General features: G+C 42.2%; 1 protein-coding gene across 5 annotated transcripts in view; it reads right to left on the bottom strand.

The window, feature by feature from the left end:
• zfpm2a (zinc finger protein, FOG family member 2a) overlaps positions 1–23,295 on the bottom strand; it is a 1,013,454-nt gene that overhangs the window by 18,024 nt on the left and 972,135 nt on the right. For all 5 annotated transcript variants that reach the window (XM_072263394.1, XM_072263386.1, XM_072263377.1 and 2 more), the window contains 2 exons: positions 16,124–16,330; positions 4,845–5,063 (listed from right to left, as the gene is read on the bottom strand). In XM_072263394.1, coding sequence (XP_072119495.1) covers positions 4,845–5,063; positions 16,124–16,330 — 426 coding nt within the window. The remainder of the gene's footprint in view (positions 1–4,844; positions 5,064–16,123; positions 16,331–23,295) is intronic.

The raw sequence follows: 23,295 nt of genomic DNA on the forward strand, positions 1-23,295 counted from the left end.
ATTTGGTGACATAATAAAATTGATAATGTGGCACTTTCAGATAACAATAATAACACCCAATATTCTATACAACATTTATGTTGGTTTGGTCCTTCAGTAATGAAAATATAACTAATCTAAGTCCTGAGGAAGGGTTTTGGCCCGAAAAGTCGACTGTTTGTTCATTTCCGTAGATACTGTCTGACCTGAGTTCCTCCAACATTTTGTATGTGGTGCTTTGGATTTCCAGCATCTGCAGAATTTCTTGTGTTTATAACTAATCCTTAGAGAAGATTCACTAGAATGATTCCTGGAATGAGAGGGTTAACATATGAGGAACATTTGTCCGCTCTTGGACTGTATTCCTTGGAGTTTAGAAGAATGAGGGGAGACCTCATAGAAACATTTTGAATGTTGAAAGGCATGGACAGAGTGGATGTGGCAAAGTTGTTTCCCATGATGGGGGAGTCTAGTACGAGAGGGCATGACTTAAGGATTGAAGGGCGCCCATTCAGAACAGAAATGCGAAGAAATTTTTTAGTCAGAGGGTGGTGAATCTATGGAATTTGTTGCCACGGGCAGCAGTGGAGGCCAAGTTATTGGGTGTATTTAAGGCAGAGATTGATAGGTATCTGAGTAGCCAGGGCATCAAAGGTTATGGTGAGAAGGCGGAGGAGTGGGACTGATGGCCGACTTCTGCTCCTTTGTCTTATGGTCTTAAGATACTTTCCTTTGGTACAATTTCTTCCAGTTCTTTGGGTTAAAGAACATCTTCTAGATCTGGACTGGACTGGTTGTGAGACCTATTGCCCAGCTATTATCTACATGCTTGGAAGTACACAGTCTGTTATTATTCTGTCAGAAATACTCTTTGGTAGTCTTTTTCAGGTATTCCTCCAATATCAGATACCATTCTCGATTGTGATCTTGGTTAATTTGGGATGTGGTTTTTATTCAGGCAGCCATTTCACCCTGCTCCAACGATGCCATCTCCGCTAGCTGAGCCATGTACACCACATGTCAGACGAGCGGATCCCGAAAGACCTGCTGTATGGGCAACTGGCCTCTGGCAAGAGAGCACAAGGGCTCTCTTCATTTCAAAGATGTCTGGAAGAGAGACATGAAGTCACTGAAAATGAACGTCGAGAGGTGGGAGGACATCGCAAGCGATCGCTCTCGCTGGAGGCTGGAACTACACAGAGGTCTAAGAAGGGGTGACGAGAAGCTGAGGCTTGCTGCTGAAGAAAAGCGCACTCGTCGGAAAAGCAGCACCAAGACAACACTGGAGGACAGCGCCTTCAAGTGCAGTCGCTGCAGCTGAGACTGTCACTCCTGAGTGGGCCTCTACAGCTACAACAGACGCTGCTCTACCTACACAGACTGAAGCAAGACTTTCCAGGTGCAGATCCATGGTCTCGTGAGACTAACAGATGCCACCACCACCACCACCACCACTGCAGCCACATCTAGTTTTAGTCTGTGTTGTTCATCCACGTTGTGTCTTCAGCTCTTGGCAGTAGTAGATCTCTGGCACTTCCATTGAGGAAATGTACCCTTCTTCTGCTGTCTCCATATCTAGATCTATAGTTCTGTTATTGGGAGCAGAGTTCCATTTTCTATGCCACTTAGTTACTTTTTATTTAGAGATAGAGCACGAATAAGTTTGACCCCCAATTTAACCCTACCCTAATCATGGGGCAGTTTACAATGATCAGTTGACCTACTAACTAGTATATCTTCGGACTCTGGAAGGAAACTGGAGAAAGACCACACATTCCATGGGGTGGACGTACAGACTCTCTACAGATGATGTCGGAATTGAACTCTGAACTCTAACACTCCGAGCTGTTGTAAGTAGCTGTGCTACTGAGACACTCTGCACCACTGAGACACGCTGTGCCACCAAGACACTCTTCTCATCATTTCTTGGTTGAAGCACTGCAGAATCGCTCAAGTGGGGGGTGGGAGTGGTTCTAACTGCGATCACGTCGTTGTTCTTTGGCCATAGTTTTCCTAGTCTTTCCACTACCCTGTGGAAAGTAAGGTGATGTTCTTGGGTGACTGGGGTACCAATTGTTTGTGAACCTCAGAAGGCTGCCAGCTATGATTTGCAGCCCATAATCTGTGATGGGCAGTCTAGAAATGCCAACTCTGCCATACTGTTCTTTGCATAGGCCAATGATTATCAAAAACTGAAAAGTAATCAGGTGTCACCAATCTATTTATCCACATTGAGCTGACCTGACTTTTGCACAGTTCTGGCTGAGTCTTGGAAATGCTTCAGTCTCATTCTTCTTCAGATATCTACATTCCATGCACATACCCTGATTTCACCTTTCACATTGGTGAGCAAATACCCTCTCTCAGGTTGTGGTATGAGCAGTGAATGTGTTTGATCATGTTATCCTTTTCCCTCAGAAGATCAAGTCACTTTGACAGTCCAGTTTATTTTTCAGAAGGGCACGTGATTTGAGATCTAGTTCAACCATATGATGTGCCTCCTTCAATCCATTCTGAATTATCCACTTTCAGCACTGCATTATCTCATTTTGAGTAGAAATCTTTTCAATCTCCTGCAATCAAGAGTTTGGAATACTTTGCACCATGGTGAGTGCCTCATGCTCAGTATCCTCAGGATATCTTGTTTCCCTAAGTCTCAGCTGAGTACTGTAGGTAGATGGCCAGATCTGCACACAATACTCCAAATTTAACCTCACCAAAATCTTATCCAACCTCAACATGACACCCAACTCAGGACTCTGATTTATTACAGCCAATGTGCCAAAAGCCCTCCTTATGACCTTCTCTACCTGTGACACCACTTTCAAGGAATGATGAATCTGTATTCCCAGATTCCTTTGTTCTACTGCACTCCCAGTGCCCTACCATTCACTGTTGAAGTCCTGGTTTGTCCTTCCAAAGTGCAACTCCTCACACTTGTCTGCACTAAATTCAATCTACCATTTCTCAACCCATTTTTTCAGCTGGTCCAGATCCTGCCCCAAGCTTTGATAGCCTTCTTCCCTGTCCACTATGTCCCCCTATTTTGGTGTTATCTACAAATTTTTGATACAATTTGACACATTATCATCCAGATTGTTGATATGGCTGACAGATAACATTGAAATCAGCACCAATCCCAGCAGCACACCACTAGTCACAAGCCCCCAGTCAAGAGGCAACCATCTATTACCACTCTCTGGCTTATCCTGTGAAGCCTATATGGAATCCAATTTATTATCATCCTGAATGCCAAGTGACTGAACCTTCATGACCAGCCTCCCAGGTGGGACTTTGCCAAATGTCCATACCTCTGGCCTTGCTACTAATGGCTGGACAGCTGCTTCCCCTTGAGCTTCCAATCAGTTTGATTAACAGTTCAGTGAATGCACATGAATAGACCAAACTTTAAACTTCTCAGACATATCAGCCGCCAGATGGGCACATCTAATACCCCTCTCTGGAGCCCAATATCAATCCCACGACCACTCAAATTAGTAAGGTAATTTTGGGCTTACATCAACCCAATGACACTCATCGTATATCAGTGACTAATTACAGATGGTTCGATTGCTGCGTCATTTTAGGTGGATTTAAAATTGTCACCGCTATATAGGTTTGTCAGAGAGTGAAATGCATTGTTCGTGTACAAGCAAGTCAGTGAGGATTATGGTGGGGGCAGCTTGCAAGTCTCGCCATGGTTCTGGCGCCAACATCGCATGCTCACAATTTAATAATCCTAACCATATGACTTTGGGGCACTTAGAAGAAACCACAAAGTCACAGAGAGAACGTACAAACTCCTTACGGACAGTGGAAGAAATTGAACCCTTGTTGGTGATTGCTGCTGCTGTAAAGCGATTTTGCTAACTACTACACTACCGTGCTGTCCCTATTGCTTGTTAGTTCTCTCCATTTAGATCAATTATGCGACAGATGGGAATAAGAAATCCATTGTATCTCTTACTGATTCAGAGAAGCATAATGAAATGATCCAGGTAGCTAGAAAGTTATATTCACAATAATCTCACCAAATTTACAATGAAAATGGAAACCTGGAAGAAAACTCAGTTGGTTAGAACATAAAATGTACTTGTATTTGGTGAACATTCCCTCTTGTTCTTTTTCTCTGTCCTCCTTTTCATGGGTCTCAAAGCAGCTGCTGATGCATACAATTTCAAAAGCAGCCGCAGGGAGCTGTGCAGGAACAGCTTGAATTTGGCTCTTTTACTGATTTCCCTCTCTTTGTGCATTTGGCCTTCTCACTGAATATAGCCACAGCAATACTGGTTAGATCTGCAATTCAGCCATTGAATATAACCCCAGCAATTCAGCCACTGAATATAGCCAAGGCAATTCACCCACTGAATATAACCACAGCAATACTGGTTAGATCAGCAATTCAGTTTGTGAGGAAATTGAAGGTGTAGCAATCTTGATTTGCTGTTTATATTTAATTGAATTATTGTCAACGTGTATGCAATTGTACCATTTACAGTGGCAATTACGAATCATTGTTTCTTTACTTCTTTTTTAATGGGAATAAAAAACTTAGCTGGACAAATACCGTTTGCTCCAGAAGTATTTTCATGGTAGTAAATTAATTTAAGTCAATTATATATCACATGCACAAGTACTTCTACACTGATAAGACTTTAGTAAAGATACTGCACTTTCTACAATTAGCATAATGTTGCATTTTTAAATGTCTTTTATAATGAATATTTTGGACAGTTCAAATTATTTACCATCTTTGAGAACTGTGATTGTAAATGCTAAATTAACCTGTCACTTCAGTCCAGTCTATTAAATTTTGCGCTATCGAACTGACAGTAAAGCTTAAATTATCCCATGGTGATTCTTACCACTATGTGAATTCATGTGAATTTCAAGAGCTCTAGCATTGGGGAAGCTTTTGTTACATTGTGGGTAAGAACATGGTTGCTGAAGAGGACCAGCTTCTTTTTCTTCTGGCAGTGAAGATGCTTCCCTTTGTCTCCCACTGCAGTAGTACATGAGATGAGCTTGCAGGTTCCGTTCACTGCGGTACCAAATTCCACATGATTTGCATGGGAAGATGTCTTCTGCATTAAACGAACACATAATATACTGCAAATGAAATCAGGTAGTTGTGTTCATGATAATGATGTTACATGTTGCAATCTGTGTCTATGATGCACTTTTCCAAATAATAGAACAATCTTTTTCTATTTAACAACAGGTTCAACACAAATGAATTTTGATTATATTACAACTACCTGCTAAAATATAATATAAACCGAATGATCTGTTGTTTCAGAATTAACTAATCTTTGAGCATGACAATATAACTTCCCAATACTAAAACTTGCAAAATACTTTGGGGAGCCTTCATGATCAGGGTGGGCCCATTTTATTTTTATTGTGTTCCCTATACTTTTATGCGGAACTGGAGTAACAATCGTTTTGTTCTCCCTTACAGTCAAATATTGAAGAATGACAATAAATAATCTTGAATCTTGAAGCTGGAAGGAACAGAGCTGATTGCAAATGTCTGAAGCACCGAATTATTGTATGAAAGACTACTTTTCATTCTTCCTTTAGATTTTTAGCATATGTCCTTTGCTTTCTACTTCTCAGAATTTAATCAAGTGGATGTTGTATACGAAACAGACATGGCCAAATCCTTAAATTGAAGAAGGCAACTATTTAACTTTGTCAGGGGTATATGAGAGGTAGCACTTTTACTGCTGGTGGTCAATATTTTATTGCTTCTCATATTACCCCCACCACCGCACCTCCGGACAAAGTTAAATATTTACCACCTGATTCTGCAGGTACACCGAAATTAAAAGGAAGTAAAAACAAGTGTAAAATTGTTTGTTGAGATTCCTTTATCACCTGACCACTGAAATTCAAAATCAATGAATAACAAGAGAATAAAAACAAATAACTCTGAATGAAAGTGGCAAGGGCCAGATTTCTTTCTCTGCCTCTGCCTGCTTTTATTTTTCAACACACAGCATGAAGGGGGCCTTGTACATCAATTGTGCAAGTGATGTTGTGAGTCTCTGCTTTGAAGTAGCGAATGAGAGACCAACACCTTGCAGGGTGGGAGCCATTTGAAAGCTTCAAGTCTCACTGGGAGTGAGCCAATAAAGAGAAGGAAGTTGTAAGTAGAACTGCCATTGTTGGAGTGGGACAGTGTAAGAGTTGGACCAGCTCTGGCTCAATGAGCTACAGTAAGAACAGGCTTGGACAATCACACACACAGGCTCTAAATAAATTCCTAGTAAGTTTTTTCCCAGTAAGTACATAGCAGGGCACTGAGAATGGGTCCAACGTTAGTGGTATGTTCCTTGAGTGAGATGTGGGAACCTTGGGAGACATTCACTCTCCCTGATAGCAACATCTGCTCAAAGTGCACTGAGCTTCAGCCCCTTAGAGCCCATGTTAAAGAACCAGAGCTGCAGCTCGATGACCTTCTCAATGACAGGAAAATGAGGAAATGATAGGCAGGAACTACAGGGAAGTAGTCACCCCTAACTGGAAAAGTGTGTATGGAACCGGAGGAGATAGCAGAGGTACTTAATGAGTACTTTGCTTCAGTATATACTACAGAAAAGGATCTTGGCGATTGTAGGAATGACTTACAGGGGACTGAAAAGCTTGAGGATGTAGATATTAAGAAAGAGGATGTGTAGGAGCTTTTGGAAAGCATCAAGTTGGATAAGTCACCGGGACCAGACGAGATATACCTCAGGCTACTGTCGGAGGCTAGAGAGGAGATTGCTGAGCCTCCGGCGATGATCTTTGCATCATCAATGGGGGTGGGAGAGGTTCCGGAGGATTGAAGGGTTGTGGATGCTGTTCCATTATTCAAGAAAGGGAGTAGACATACCCAAGAAATTATAGAACAGTGAGTCTTACTTCAGTGGTTGGTAAGTTGATGGAGAAGATCCTGAGAGGAACGATTTATGAAAATTTGGAGAGGTACAATATGATTAGGAATAGTCAGCATGGCTTTGTGAAAGGCAGGTCATGCCTTACGAGCCTGATTGAATTTTTTGAGGATGTGACTGAACACATTGATGAGGGTACAGCAGTAGATGTAGTGTATATGGATTTCAGTAAGGCATTTGACAAGGTACCCCATGCAAGACTTATTGAGAAAGTAAGGAAGCATGAGATCCAAGGGGACATTGCTTTGTGGATCCAGAACTGGCTTGCCCACAGGAGGAAAGTGTTCTTGTAGACGGGTCATATTCTGCATGGAGGTGTGCCTCAGGGATCTGTTCTGTGGCCCCTTCTCTTCGTGATTTTTATAAATAACCTGGATGACGAAGTGGAGGGATGGGTTAGTAAATTTGCTGATGACACAACGGTTAGAGGTGTTGTGGATATTGTGGAGGGCTGTCAGAGGTTACAGTGGGACATTGATAGGATGCAAAAATGGGCTGAGAAGTGGCAGATGGAGTTCAGCCCAGATAAGTGTGAGGTGGTTCATTTTGGTAGGTCAAATATGATGACAGAATATAGTATTAATGGTAAGACTACTGACAGTGTGGAGGATCAGAGGGATCTTGGGATCCGAGTCCATAGGACACTCAAGGCTGCTGTGCAGGTTGACTCTGTGGTTAAGAAGGCATACGGTGCATTGGCCTTCATCAATCGTGGGATTGAGTTTAGGAGCCGAGAGGTAATGTTGCAGCTATATAGGACCCGGGTCAGACCCCACTTGGAGTACTGTGTTCATTTCTGGTCACATCACTATAGGAAGGATGTGGAAACCATAGAAAGAGTGCAGAGGAGATTTACAAGGATGTTGCCTGGATTGGCGAGCAAGTCCTTTGAGAATAGGTTGAGTGAACTCGGCCTTTTTTCCTTGGAGCAATGGAGGATGAGAGGTGACCTGGTAGAGGTGTATAAGATGATGAGAGGCATTGATTGTGTGGATAGTCAGGCTTTTTTCCAGGGCTGAAATAGCTAGCATGAGAAGGCACAGTTTAAGGTGCTTGGAAGTAGGTACAGAGGAGGTATCAAGGGTAAGTTTTTTTATGCAGTGATGAGTGCGTGGAATGGGCTGCCAATGATGGTGGTGAAGGCAGATACGATAGGGTCTCTTAAGAGACTCCTGGACAGGTACATGGAGCATAGAAAAATAGAGGGCTATAGGTAACCCTAGATAATTTCTCAGGTAAGGACATGTTTGGTACAGTTTTGTGGACCGAAGGGCCTATATCATGCTGTAGGTTTTCTTCAATGTTTCTAAGATGCAGGAGGCAAGTACCTGGGTGACTCTCAGGAAAGGGAAAGGTAAAATGTACCACTTTATGTAGATACTGTTGGGGGGAGGGGGAGCGACCTAACAGGGAGAAGCCATAACGAACAGGTCTCTGATACTGAGACTGGATCTGTGGCTCAGAAGGGGTGGGGGGAGTGGAAGAAGAGACAAGATATAGTGATAAGGGTTTCATTGGTTAGGGGAACAGAAAGGAGGTTCTGTGAATGTGAATGAGATTACCAGATAGCTTGTGCCAGAGTGAGGAATATCTCAGTTGGTGTCCATAGTATTCTTAAATGGAAAGGTGAGCAGCCAGAGGTTGTGGTCCATGTTGGTCAATGACACGGGTAAGAAGGGTGACAAAGTCCTGCAAAATGAGTTCAGGGAGTTAGGCGCTAAGTTAAAGGACAGGACCTCCAAGGTTGTGATCTCAGAATTGCTACCCATGCCACGTGCTACTGAGGCCAGAAATAAGAAGATCATACAGATAGCACATGGCTAAGGAGTTGGGGCAGGAGGGAGTGCTTCATATTTTTGGATCATTGGGCTCTCTTCCATAGAAGGGATGGTACAGAAGGGATGGTTTATACCTGAACTGGAGGGAGACTAGTATCCCAGTGGGGAAACTTGCTAGTACTCCACGGGGGTGGGGGGTGTTTAGAGTTGCAGGGACTGGGAACAAGAGCACCAGAACAGATAGTGGAGTCGTTGTGGAGATAGATGTTGTTAAACCTACATGCAAAGTGAGCAATGAAAAGGTTGTGCAAGGTTCTGAGTTGCGTATTTTTCAAGGTAACTACTGTAGAAACAACGGGCGAGCTGAGGGCATTGATCAGCACACGGAATTATGGCGTTGTAGCCATTAGTGAGACTTAGTTGCAGGAGGGACAGGATTGGCAGCTGAACATTCCAGATCTGCTGTTGTTTTAAAAGTGACAGAGCAGAAGGGATTAAAGGGGGAGGGATGACATTACTATTCTGGGAAAATGTCACAGTAGTGCTCAGTCAGGACAGACTGGAGAGCTCATCTAGTGAGACTTTATAGAAACACAGAAAACCTACAGCACAATACAGGCCCTTCAGCCCACAAAGCTGTGCTGAACATGTCCTTACCTGAGACATTAACTAGGGTTACCCATAGCCTTCTATTTTTCTGAGCTCTATATACCTGTCCAGGAGTCTCTTAAAAGATCCTATCGTATCTGCCTTCACCACCGTCGCCAGCAGCCCATTCCACGCACTCTTCCATTCTCCATGCAGAATATGACCCGTTTACAACCATTCTTTGCCTTCTTTGGGCAAGCCAGTTCTGGATCCACAAAGCAATTTCCCCTTGGATCCCATGCCTCCTTATTTCTCAATAAGCCTTGTATGGGATATCTTGTCAAATGCCTTGCTGAAATCTATATACACTACATCTACTGCTCTACCATCATCAACGTGTTTAGTCACATCCTCAAAAAATTCAATCAGGCTCATAAGGCATGACCTGCCTTTGACAAAGCCATGTTGACTATTCCAAATCATGTTATGTTTCTCCAAATGTTCATATATCCTGCCCCTGAGGCTCTTTTCCATCAACTTACCAACCACCGAAGTAAGACTCACCGGTCTATAATTTCCTGGGCTATATCTAATCCCGTTCTTGAATAAGGGAACAACATCCGCAACCCTCCAATCCTCCGGAACCTCTTCCGTCCCCAATGATGATGGAAAGATCATTGCCAGAGGCTCAGCAATCTCCTCCATCACCTCCCATAGTACCCTGGGGTACATCTTGTCTAGTCCTGGTGACTTATCCAACTTGATGCTTTCCAAAAGCTCCTACATATCCTCTTTCTTAATATCTACATGCTCAAGCTTTTCAGTCCACTGTAAGTCAACCCTACTATTTCCAAGATCCTTTTTCGTAGTGAATACTGAAGCAAAGTACTCATTAAGTACCTCTGCTATCTCCTCCAGTTCCATACACACTTTTCCACTGTCACACTTGATTGCTCCTATTCTCTCACATCTTATCCTCTTGCTCTTCACATACTTGTAAAATCCCTTGGGCTTTCCCTTAATCCTGTCCGTCAAGGCCTTCTCATGGCCCCTTCTGGCTCTCCTAATTTCTTTCTTGAGCTCCTTCCTGCTAGCCTTATAATCTTCTAGCTCTCTATTGGATAGGAAAGAGTTTGTCAAATGCGTTCAGGAACATTTCCTTAATCGGTGCATAGAAGTCCCAACTAGAGAGAGGGTGATACGAGATCTCCTATTGGGAGGTGACAGAAGTTTGTACAGGTGAACACTTTGCATCTAGTGATCTATAATGTAATAATGGAAAAAGATAGCTCTGGTCGTCGGACTGAGATTCTAAATTGGAGAAAGGCTAATTTTGATGGTCTCAGAAAGAATCTGTCAAGTGTGGATTGGGAGAGGTTGTTTTCTGTAAAAGGTGTTCTTTGTAAATGGGAGGCCTTCAAAAGTGAAGTTTTGAGAGTACAGAGTTTGTCTGTTCCTGTTGGAGTAGAAGGCAAGGGCTTTATGGAATGTTAGTTCTTGAGAGAAATTGAGGCCTAGGTGAAGAAAAAGAACATGCAGGTAGGAACAAATGAAGAGTATAAGAAATGCAAGAGAACACTTAGGAAGAAAATCAGGAGGGTTAAAAGAAGGCATAAAGTTGCTCTAGCAGACAAGGAGAATCCTAAGGGCTTCTACAGATATATTAAGAGCAAAAGGATAACAATGAATAAATTCACACAAAGAGTGATGAGTGTGTGGAATGTACTGCCAGCGAAGGTGGTGGAGGCGACTACAATAGGGTCTTATAAGAGACTCTTGGATAAGTACATGGAGCTTAGCAAAATAGAGGGCTATGCGATAGGGAAATTCTAGGCAGCTTCTAGAGTAGGTTACATGGTCGGCATAACATTGTGGGCCGAAGAGCCTATAATGTGCTGTAAGTGTCTATGTTTCTATGTAAATTGGTCCTCTGGAAGATCAGAATGGTGATCTATGTAAAGAGCCAATTGAGATGGAGGAGGTTTAAGTGGACTTTTTTGCATCTACAATGTTTGTATATTTATTCCAGAGATGGACATAAATTCTATAGAAATGAGGCAAAGCAGCAGCGAGCTCATGGACCCTATACAGCTTACAGAGGAGGAGGAGTTTGCTGTCTGAAGGGAAATTAGGGTGGATAAATCTCCGGAGTGTGACAAGATGTGCCTTTGGACCCTGTGGGAGATGAGTACCGAAATTGAAGGGGCTCTAGTAGAGATATTTAAAACATCATTAGCCATGGGTGATAAGTCAGAGGATTGGACGATAGCTAATGTTGTTCTGTTATTTAAGAAAGGCTCTAAGAATAAGCCAGGAAATCATAGTCATGTCAGTGAGCCTGACATTAGTAGTGGGAAAGTAATTGGAAGGTATTTAAGTGGACAGGATATATGAGTACTTGGACAGTCGGGGACTGATCAGGGACAGACAGGGGACCGATCAGGGACAGTCGGGGACTGATCAGGGACAGACAGGGGACCGATCAGGGACAGTCGGGGACTGATTAGGGACAGACAGGGGACTGATCAGGGACAGTCGGGGACTGATTAGGGACAGACAGGGAACTGATCAGGGACAGATAGGGGACCGATCAGGGACAGACAGGGGACCGATCAGGGACAGTCGGGGACTGATTAGGGACTGACAGGAGACTGATCAAGGACAGTCGGGGACTGATTAGGGACAGACAGGGAACTGATCAGGGACAGATAGGGGACCGATCAGGGACAGACAGGGGACCGATCAGTGACAGTCGGGGACTGATTAGGGAATAGCCTGGGACTGAGTAGGGATAGTTGGGACTGATTAGGGATAGTCAGTATGGCTTTGTGTGTGGTAGGTCATGCCTAACCAGTTTTTTGAGAAAGTTACCAGGAATGTTGATAAAGGCAAGGTAGTGGATATGTCTACATGGACTTTAGTAAGGCCTTTGACAAGGTCCCGCATGGGAAGTCTGTTAAGAAGTTTCTATCGCTTGGCATTCAAGATGAGGTAGTAAATCGGATTAGACAGTGGACATTTGGAAGAAGCCACAGAGTGGCAGTGGAGGGTTGCCTCTCTGACTGGAAGACTGTGACTTGTGGGTGTGCCACAGGGATCAGTGCTGGGTCCACTGTTGTTTGTCATCTATATCAATGACCTGGATGATAATGTGTTAAACTCGATCAGCAAATTTGCGAACAACATCAAGATTGAGGGTATAGTGGATAGTGAGGAAGATGATCAAAACTTGCAGTGGGATTTGAACCAGCAGGAAAAATAGGCTGAGAAATGGCAGATGGAATTCAATGCTGACAAGTGTGAGGTGTTGCACTTTAGGAAGACCAACCAGGGTAGGTCTTACACTGAGTGATAGGGCACTGAGGAGTGTGGTAGAACAAAGGGATCTGGGAATACAGATCCATAATTCCTTGAAAGTGACATCACAGGTAGATAGGGTTGTAAAGCATGCTTTTGGCAAATTGGCCTTCATAAATCAATGTATTGAGTACAGAAGTTGGGATGTATGTGGAAATTGTATAAGACATTGGTGAGGCCTAATTTGGAATATTGTGTGTAGTTTTGGTCATCTACCTACAAGAAGGATGTAAATAAGATTGAAAGAATGCAGAGAAAATTTACAAGGATGTTTGTTGCCAGGACTTGAGGATCTGAGTTATAGGTAAAGGTTGAATAGTTTAGGACTTTATTTCATAGAACCCAAAAGAATAAAGAAAGATTTGAAAATTATAGATAGGCTAAATGCAAGCAGGTTTTTTCCACTGAGTTCGGGTGAGACTACAACGAGAGGTTATGGGTTAAGGGTGAAAGGTGAAATATTTAAGCAGGACATGAGGGGAAACTTCTTCACTGAGCGGGTGGTGAGAGCGTGGAATGAATTGCCAGCACAAGTCACGGGTGGTGGGGTCAATTTCAACACTTCAGAGAAATTTGGATAGGTTCATGGATGAGAGGGGTATGGAGGGCTACGGTCTGGGTGCAGGTTGATGGGACTAGGCAGATTAATGGTTCAGCACAAACTAGATGGGCCAAAGGGCTATATATGCGCTATATGACTATGATGAAAATTGCACAAAAATGCCTACAGAGAATTTTGATCATAAAGAGAATTACACCTTTCTGCTTTGCATTATTTTCTGCGAGAACTGCTCTATTTGTCAGGTGCTTTTTTGTAAGGTAAAATGCAGAGGTTTGTAAAATCATATAAGCTATAACACATTCTTATCATACATACATAACTAACAAAGTGTTTGGTTTTTCTTTTCACTCAAGGGACATGAGCTTTGCAGGCATTTAATTGTCCACCCCTAAAACTGCCCTTGAGAAGGTGGCTGCAGCCTTCTGGAATTGGTGCAGTTTTTGACATGTGGGGATATCCGTAATGCTGTCAGGGAGGGAGTTGCAGCATTTTGACCCAGCGATGGAAAAGGAAAGGTGATACACAGTCATTCCAAGTCAGGATGGTGTATAGCTTCAAAGGTGACCTCCAGGAAGTGGTGTGCCCATGCTTTTGTGCCCTTATCCTTTGAGCTGGTAGAGGCCATGAGTTTCAAATATTCTGTCTATGGTGAGTTAGAGTATAAGATGCAGAAGCAGATTTAGGCCATTCAGCCAGTCAAGTCTATTCTGTTATTTCATCATGGCTGAAATATTATCCCTTTCAACCCCATTCTCTTACCTTCTCCCTGTAACATTTGACACTCTGACTAGTCCAGAACCTATCAATCTTTGTTTTAAATACACCCAGTGACTGGCTCCACAGCTGTCTGTGGCAACAAATTCCACAGATTCACCACCCTAATGAAATTTCACCTCATCCCAGTTCCAAAAGGATCTCTTTGTATTCTGAGGCTGTGCTCCTAGACTCACTCACTATAGGAAGCATCCTCTCCATCTATCAAGGCACTTCAATATTTGATAGGTTTCAATGAGATCCCCCTCGCATTTTCCTAAATTCCAGTGAGTACAGGCCCAGAGCCATCAAACAGATACTGCGGTGCATTCTGTAGATGGTACAATCTGCTGCCATTTTTGCTGGTAGTAGGGTGAATGAATGCTTGTAGATGTTCTGCAGTAATAGGGTGACTGAATGCTTGTGGACATTCTGCTTGCTGGTCATTGGGTGAGCGAATGCTTGTGGACGTTCTGCTGGTTGTCGGGTGAGTGAATGCTTGTGGACGTTCTGCTGGTTGTTGGGTGAGTGAATGCTTGTGGATGTTCCTTTGGTTGTCAGGTGAGTGAATGCCTGTGGATGGAGTGCCTTTCAGGCAGGCTGCTGTGTTCTAGGGTATTGAGCTTCTGGAATATCGCCAAAACTGCTGAATTGTCTTGTAGGTAGTGGACAGGCTTTGGAGGTGAATTAGGAGGTGAGTTACTCACCACAGGATTCTTGTCTCTGACTTGCTCTTATTGCTAGATTGTCTACTCAAGTTCAGTTTCCAGTCACTGATAACAGGCAATCGATAGTTGGGGATTCAGTGATGGAAGAATGTGGAAGTGTTAGGGAGGGTGCAGAGGAGATTTACCAAGGTGCTGCCTCAATTAGAGAGCATGTCTCAAAAGGATAGATTGAGTGAGGTAGGGCTTTTCTCTTTGGAGCGAAGGAGGATGAGAGGTGTACAAGATGATAAGAAGCATAGATTGTGGACAGTCAGAGACTAGGTCCCAGGGCGGAAATGGCTAATATGAGGAGGCATATTTTTAAAATGATAGGAGGAAAGTATGGGGGGGGAGGGCGTCAGAATTAAGTTTATTTTACACACAGAGTGGTGAGTGTATGGAATGCACTGCCAGGGATTGTGATAGATGCAGATACAACAGGGACGTTTAAGAGGCCCTTAGATAGGCATATGGATGATTGAAAAAGGGAGGATTATGTAGGAGGGAAGTGCTAGATTGATCTTGGGGTAGGTTGAAAGGTCAGCAGAACACTGTGGGCCAAAGGGCCTGTACTGTACTATAATGTTTTATGCTCTACAAATGTTCCACAGAATATCAGGGATAATAGCTGTGTTTTCTCTTATTGGATATTATATTGCCAGGCATTTGTATGTTGAATGTTACTTGGCATCAGTCAGGCCAGGCTGGGGTACTGTGGGTAACTTGCTGAATTTGAATGTGGGCTGCTTCATGTTATGAGGAGCTGTGAAGATGCTGAACATTGTGTTATCATCAGGGAACATCTCTACTTTGAACCTTACGACTGAAGGAAAGACACTGATGAAGCATATGAAGATGGTTGGGCTTAAAACATTACCCTGAGAAAACCGCGCAGGGATATCCTGTGAGGAATCCTGGCTGCTGTGAGGAATGCCTGCAGAGTTATCCGTCAAGATAAATGGTGAAAAATCACAAATATAAACTTGTTCTAACATAGGAGAACAGATGGGGTTTGTGATTTGTATTGATTTAGGCCAGTTTAATTAGCATTAATTCATGCCTTATGTTATTATATTAAAGCCAATCTGTGCTGAAGTTTTTCAGTTTTATTGCCCAAGTGCTTAGTGTTAGGGCAAAGGAAATAACTCTTGTTTGGGTACCGACACAGAGCTAACATCAGTTAGTTTGTTCATCTAAGAATGAGCCATTTGATTTTTCCGTAATCTGGAAATTCATGAGCCTTTTACCAAACTATTGGGTCAAGAGTACACGTTTTCTTATCCATAATTTTAATGTGAAAATACAAAAATAAATATTCCATTTTAAATCATCCTTTTTTTGACCTGAGACTGTTCTTCTCCCTACATTTTATCTTTAATAGTTTAAAACTATTTTCTGGTTTTTAACATGTGCCCAGAAGTCAGCTGCAATAACAGAGAGTACGAAATAGAATCTTACTGTTGACGATTGCAGTAGGTAAAATGGATGCCATGGCTGCTTGTTGAGGGAGCAGCTGTATGGTATCCAGGAGGCGTGCTGGATACATGCCCTCCGTGATAGCCATTTGGCTGACAGCTTGCAGTCTTGAGTCAAATTCCACAGCAAATGCAACCAGCTCCTCTCCTTCCAGAAGCATTTTTGTCATTGTGCACCAAAGCTGCCCACCTGGACAAAAAGAAAAGGGAAACAGTTTTAAGGCTTGGCTGAAAGTTTCATGTCTTACAAAAGCAATCTGATTTTTAATTATAACATGTAGGCCAAGCTCTCTTCCAGCTGCTGCCATCGGGAAGGAGGTACAGAAGCCTTAGGTCCCACACCACCAGGTTCAAGAACAGTTATTACCTTTCAACCTTCAGGCTCCTGAACCAGCGTGGATAACTTCCCAACACTGAACTGATTCCATAGTCTATGGACTCACTTGCAGGGACTCTACAATTCCATATTATAGATTTACCATTTATTTATTATTATTAGTATCTTTTTTTTTGTTTTTACACATTGGTTGTTTGTCAGTCTTTGTGTGTAGTTGTTGATTGTATTTCTTTGTTCTACTGTGATTGCCCACAAGAAAATGAACCTCTGGGTAGTATATGGTGATATACGGTACGTAGTTTGATAATGTATTTATTTGAACTTTGAAGATCTTGATAAATTTGTTGCTATTAGAAAAGTAAAACATTACACCATTCTTCCAACCAATCTAGCTATGTTCCTATTCTCTCACACTTATATTGATTTTCATTAAGACCATAAGACAGAGGAGCAGAATTAGGCCATTTGGCCCATCAAGTCCGTGAACAAAACAGTTTCAAATGCACTCAAGTAGAATATCTGATTTTAACTGTGATTCTGATCGGGGCAGTTCTGCTCTCAGTGTGGGCTTGATTTTGGTGATATTTTAAGTTGAGACAATAAAACTAACTTCTTCAGGTATATATAAATAGAAACCATAGAAACTACAGCACAGAAACAGGCCTTTTGGCCCTTCTTGGCTGTGCCAAACCATTTTCTGCCTAGTCCCACTGACCTGCACACGGACCATATCCCTCCATACATCTCCCATCCATGTATCTGTCCAATTTATTCTTAAATGTTAAAAAAGAACCCGCATTTACCACCTCGTCTGGCAGCTCATTCCATACTCCCACCACTCTCTGTGTGAAGAAGCCCCCCCTAATGTTCCCTTTAAACTTTTCCCCCCTCACCCTAAACCCATGTCCTCTGGTTTTTTTCTCCCCTTGCCTCAGTGGAAAAAGCCTGCTTGCATTCACTCTATCTATACCCATCATAATTTTATATACCTCTATCAAATCTCCCCTCATTCTTCTACGCTCCAGGGAATAAAGTCCCAACCTATTCAACCTTTCTCTGTAACTGAGTTTCTCAAGTCCCGGCAACATCCTTGTAAACCTCCTCTGCACTCTTTCAACCTTACTTATATCCTTCCTGTAATTTGGTGACCAAAACTGAACACAATACTCCAGATTCGGCCTCACCAATGCCTTATACAACCTCATCATAACATTCCAGCTCTTATACTCAATACTTTGATTAATAAAGGCCAATGTACCAAAAGCTCTCTTTACGACCCTATCTACCTGTGACGCCACTTTTAGGGAATTTTGTATCTGTATTCCCAGATCCCTCTGTTCCACTACATTCTCCAGTGCCTTACCATTAACCCTGTATGTTCTACGTTGGTTTGTCCTTCCAACGTGCAATACCTCACACTTGTCAGTATTAAACTCCATCTGCCATTTTTTAGCCCATTTTTCCAGCTAGTTCAAGTCCCTCTGCAGGCTCTGAAAACCTTCCTCACTGTCTACTACACCTCCAATCTTTGTATCATCATCAAACTTGCTGATCCAATTTACCACATTATCATCCAGATCATTGATATAGATGACAAATAACAATGGACCCAGCACTGATCCCTGTGGCATACCACTAGTCACAGGCCTCCACTCGGAGAAGCAATTCTCTACCACCACTCTCTGGCTTCTTCCATCGAGCCAATGTCTAATCCAATTTACCACCTCTCCATGTATACCTAGCGACCGAATTTTCCTAACTAACCTCCCATGCGGGACCTTGTCAAAGGTCTAACTGAAGTCCATGTAGACAATATCCGCTGCCTTCCCTTCATCCACTTTCCTAGTAACCTCCTCGAAAAACTCCAATAGATTAGTCAAACATGACCTACCACGCACAAAGCCATGTTGACTCTCCCTAATAAGTCCCAGTCTATCCAAATGCTTGTAGATTCTGTCTCTTAGTACTCCCTCCAATAACTTACCTACTACCGATGTTAAACTTACTGGCCTATAATTTCCCGGATTACTTTTCGATCCTTTTTTAAACAACGGAACAACATGAGCCACTCTCCAATCCTCCGGCACTTCACCCGTAGACAGCGACATTTTAAAGATTTCAGCCAGGGCCCCTGCAATTTCAACACTAGTCTCCTTCAAGGTCCGAGGGAACACCTTGTCAGGTCCCGGGGATTTATCCACTTTAATTTTCCTCAAGACAGCAAGGACCTCCTCCTTTTCGATCTGTACAGTTTCCATGATCTCACTACTTGTTTCCCTTAATTCCATAGACTTCATGCCAGTTTCCTTAGTAAACACAGACGCAAAAAACCTATTTAAGATCTCCCCCATTTCCTTTGGTTCCGCACATAGCCGACCACGCTGATTGTCAAGAGGACCAATTTTATCCCTTTCAATTCTTTTGCTCTTAATATACCTGTAAAAGCTCTTTGGATTATCCTTCACTTTGACTGCCAAGGCAACCTCATGTCTTCTTTTAGCCCTCCTGATTTCTTTCTTAAGTATTTTCTTGCACTTCTTATACTCCTCAAGCACCTTATTTACTCCCTGCTTCCTATACACGTCATACAACTCCCTCTTCTTCTTTATCAGAGTTGCAATATCCCATGAGAACCAAGGTTCCTTATTCCTATTCACCTTGCCTTTAATCCTGACAGGAACATACAAATTCTGCCCTCTCAAAATTTCTGCTTTGAAGGCTTCCCACCTACCGATCACATCCTTGCCAGAGAACAACCTGTCCCAATCCACGCTTTTTAGATCCTTTTTCGTTTCTTCAAATTTGGCCTTCTTCCAGTTCAGAACCTCAACCCTAGGACCAGATCTATCCTCGTCCATGATCAAGTTGAAACTAATGGTGTTATGATCACTGGAACCAAAGTGCTCCCCTGCACAGACTTCTGTCACTTGTCCTAACTCGTTTCCTAACAGGAGATCCAATATTGCATCCCCTCTAGTTGGTCCCTCTATATATTGATTTAGAAAACTTTCCTGAACACATTTTACAAACTCTAAACCATCTAGACCCCTAACAGTATGGGAGTCCCAATCAATATATGGAAAATTAAAATCCCCTACCACCACAACTTTATGTTTCCTGCAGTTGCCTGCTATCTCTCTGCAGATTTGCACTTCCAATTCTCTTTGACTATTGGGTGGTCTGTAATACAATCCCACTAATGTGGCCATACCTTTCCTGTTTCTCAGCTCCACCCACAAGAACTCAGTAGACAAGCCCTCTAATCTGTCCTGCCTGAGCACTGCTGTAATATTTTCCCTAACAAGCAATGCCACTCCCCCATCTTTCATTCCTCTGCCTCGATCACATCTGAAACATCGGAACCCCGGAATATTAAGCTGCCAGTCCTGCCCCTCCTGTAGCCAAGTTTCACTAATTGCTACAACATCATAATTCCATGTGTCAATCCACGCCCTCACCTCATCCGCCTTCCCCGCAATACTCCTAGCATTGAAATATATACACCTCAGAAGATTTTTACCACCACTCACAACCTTTCTATTAGTGGATTTGCTTGAACTTTTAACATCATTTATTTTCACTCCAGCCACACTGTCAGCTCTGGCACTCTGGTTCCCATCCCCCTGCAAATCTAGTTTAAAGCCCCCCCCCAATAGCATTAACAAACCTCCCTGAAAGGATATTGGTCGCCCTGTAGTTCAAGTGTAACCCGTCTCTCTTGTACAGGTCCCACCTGCCCCAGAAGAGTTCCCAACTATCCTGAAATCTGAAACCCTGCTCCCTACACCAGTTCCTCAGCCACTTGTTCATCCTCTAGAGCATCCTACCCTCACTGGCATGTAGCACAGGTAGCAATCCTGAGATTACCACCCTCGAGGTCCTGCTTTTCAACTTCCTACCAAGCTCTCTATACTCACTCTCCGAATAAATCTCTGAATATTCTCTCCAACTACCAATTTACATCATCAATTACTATTGTCGTTCCCTTTTAGCATGAAACTTGCAAGCAGCAGTGACCACACTCCCAAACGGATAGACTCTGACATGCTATGAAATATCCTATGGATGTGAATGGTTCTGTATCAATGCAAGTTTTTTTTCAATGCTATTCCATGGGAAATTAATTAATCCCCCCATGCGAATGTGATAGGCTCTGGCTCTTTCTAGTGAACAAGATCCACTGATAGAAGTCAGACAAGAAAAAGAAAACAGTTATCAGAGTAATCATTTCAAAATACAGATGAATGGGGCAGGAAATAGGGTTATTTTTGACATATCTAGAATTTTCAGCTTAGTTTACAGAGACTAACAAATTTCTCAAAATGGAAATTAACTTAAAGCAGCATGATGCATATGTTGATATTAGAACACACAGAGATACTTTGATAGGTTTTTAGTAACAGGCTGGTGCACTCAGTCACACTGGCCTCTCTGGGTCCAAACAAAGGTGTAACTGGTCATTCCTTGCGCCTTTTGTGCGATCGCAAGACACTGCTGGATATTGAGAACATCAAGTGCTGCAGGTTTGTCCCACTGCCGGGTTATTTGATGGCGGTGGAGCTGGACTTGTTGCGCACTATGTTGCCAGCGACTATAGACACCCAAGGAGGAAGGCATCGAGGGTCCAACAAACGGTGCAAATGGTGCATGGATGTTTTTCCCATGATCACAAGATCCTGTAAAACATTGGTAATTTAGAATACTGCAAATCCAGTTCACTGACGAAACCGACACCGTGTGAGTTGCGTGGCGTCGATTGTCACGCGGGCCAGGGAAGGAGACACCGGAGTCAGTGTGGGAGAGAGCTAGAGCCTGTGCTGAGTTGGTCAGTGTTTACTTGGTGGAAGATGAGTTGGATTGCATTTACCTCCAGCTGCATTAGTGCATGGTGAGGAATAGTGCGCTATCAATCTACTGGCCACGACACTAAGGGATTTATGTATATAGTTTGTGTGACAGTATGTTTACTGCTATCATAATTATATTGCTGTATGTGCTGTGTGCTGTATATGACTGTTGGTAATGTGCTTTGCACCTTGGCCCTGGAGGAACGCTGTTTCATTTGGCTATATTCATGGGTATGGGTAAATTACAATTAAACTTGAATATGAACAATCAAACTAGGCTGAAACTGGGACATGGAAGAAGTAAAGTAATGCTTCTAAACTCCAATTTCATAACTACTACTGTCTTTAGAATTCCTACATTCAAACATACGAGTTAGGAGCAGGAATAACTCCTCACAAGCCTGAAATTATCTGCAATCTCAACTTTGTATTGCTGTTTACAAATCATAGAATCAACCACTGAAATCTGCTTACCAGTTCTGTGCCAACTACCGAGCACCCAATCGTCTAATCCTGCAATAATTCTGTTATATTCTCTCCATATCTTCATCAACTCTTCCACACTAGAGGCAATTTTTACAGTGACCATCTTTGGCACGTGGGAGAAATTGGTGAATGTGAATTTGACATTTCTGCTGGTTTCTCTTTTGTATTTGACCTTTGACTCTATATAATTTCTGGAAATTCAGAAGCTGCTTTTCCTGTGGCAGAATGTAGGCACTACACAGCTGATTTCCTGGAATTAAATTTTGGGCACAGGTGTAAAGCACTTCATCCATCCATAAGGGATTTCTTATTCCACCAGAGGAATTTTATTACACTTTTACCATCAGTAAGCTTTAAGATCTTTTGAATCTGATCAGCCAAATTATTTTTACCAGATGATGATTATAAGATTTAGGAGCAGAATTAAGCCATTCAGCCCATCAAGTCTTCCCCACCATTTGATCACACCTGACTTAATTGCCCTTCCAACCCCCAGCCCCCCACTTAAAGATCATTCCACTTTCTCTCAGAACCTGAAAATTATTTTCTCCAAGTATTTAGCCAATTACCTTTAAAAAAACCTCAATTAATTTTGCTTCCACAAATCTAAAGTAAAATGTTCCAAAATGTAACTACAGAGATCCTACTTAAACTTCAAGTAAAATGCTTAAACAAATTAACACAATCAGTCTCTATCATATGTATCTTTATCAAATCTTTACCAACTTTCTTTGCAGCAAGCAGATAGTTTAACTATACAACTAAAATTTGTGGAATCAATCTGTATATCTTTACATCCACCCTAAAAGTTACATGATCAAAATGGTACACAATACTCTAAGTTGTAAACCAGACAATAGCATGGCCAATATTCCAATCTGTCAAAATAATTTATTATTAAAGATATTCCTTGTCATGCTGGTAAAAAAATTATGATGGAAGTAGATTCAGTAGGCAATAGACTTAAAAAGGAAAATAGACATATAATTTAAAAAAAGGACAAGAAATAACAAGATACTGGAGGAACAGCAGGTCAGAGAGCATCTGTGGAAGCAAAAGGAAAGTCAACCTTTCGAGTAGAGACCCTGCATTCAGTAACATTCATCGTAAAGCATAAATGTTTAATTTCATTAAATGTTTTGCACAAATAAATTAAACTGAATGATTTTAATATACAGATAGGTTCTGCAACAGAACTGGATACAGGAAATGCAATATTATCACCTTACATCAGGATTTTGACAGTGGATGCAAACATGTCAAGTTCCATTGGTTACCATTTGAGTAGAGCTTCTGCATTGCTTTGTAAATCTGCATTTGATTTCTGTTACCTGCAAACATTTTCTTTCTCCAAATACTCCAATATGCATTACCATAATGTTGTTTAACAGGCTCTCCAAATACCATTTCATTAAACATAATTTGCAATGTACAGAATAAATTATTTGATATTTATTCTAATTAAATGCAAACCATGTTATTGCA

The sequence above is a fragment of the Mobula birostris genome, chromosome 1, assembly GCF_030028105.1.
Source record: "Mobula birostris isolate sMobBir1 chromosome 1, sMobBir1.hap1, whole genome shotgun sequence".
Taxonomy (NCBI): domain Eukaryota; kingdom Metazoa; phylum Chordata; class Chondrichthyes; order Myliobatiformes; family Myliobatidae; genus Mobula; species Mobula birostris.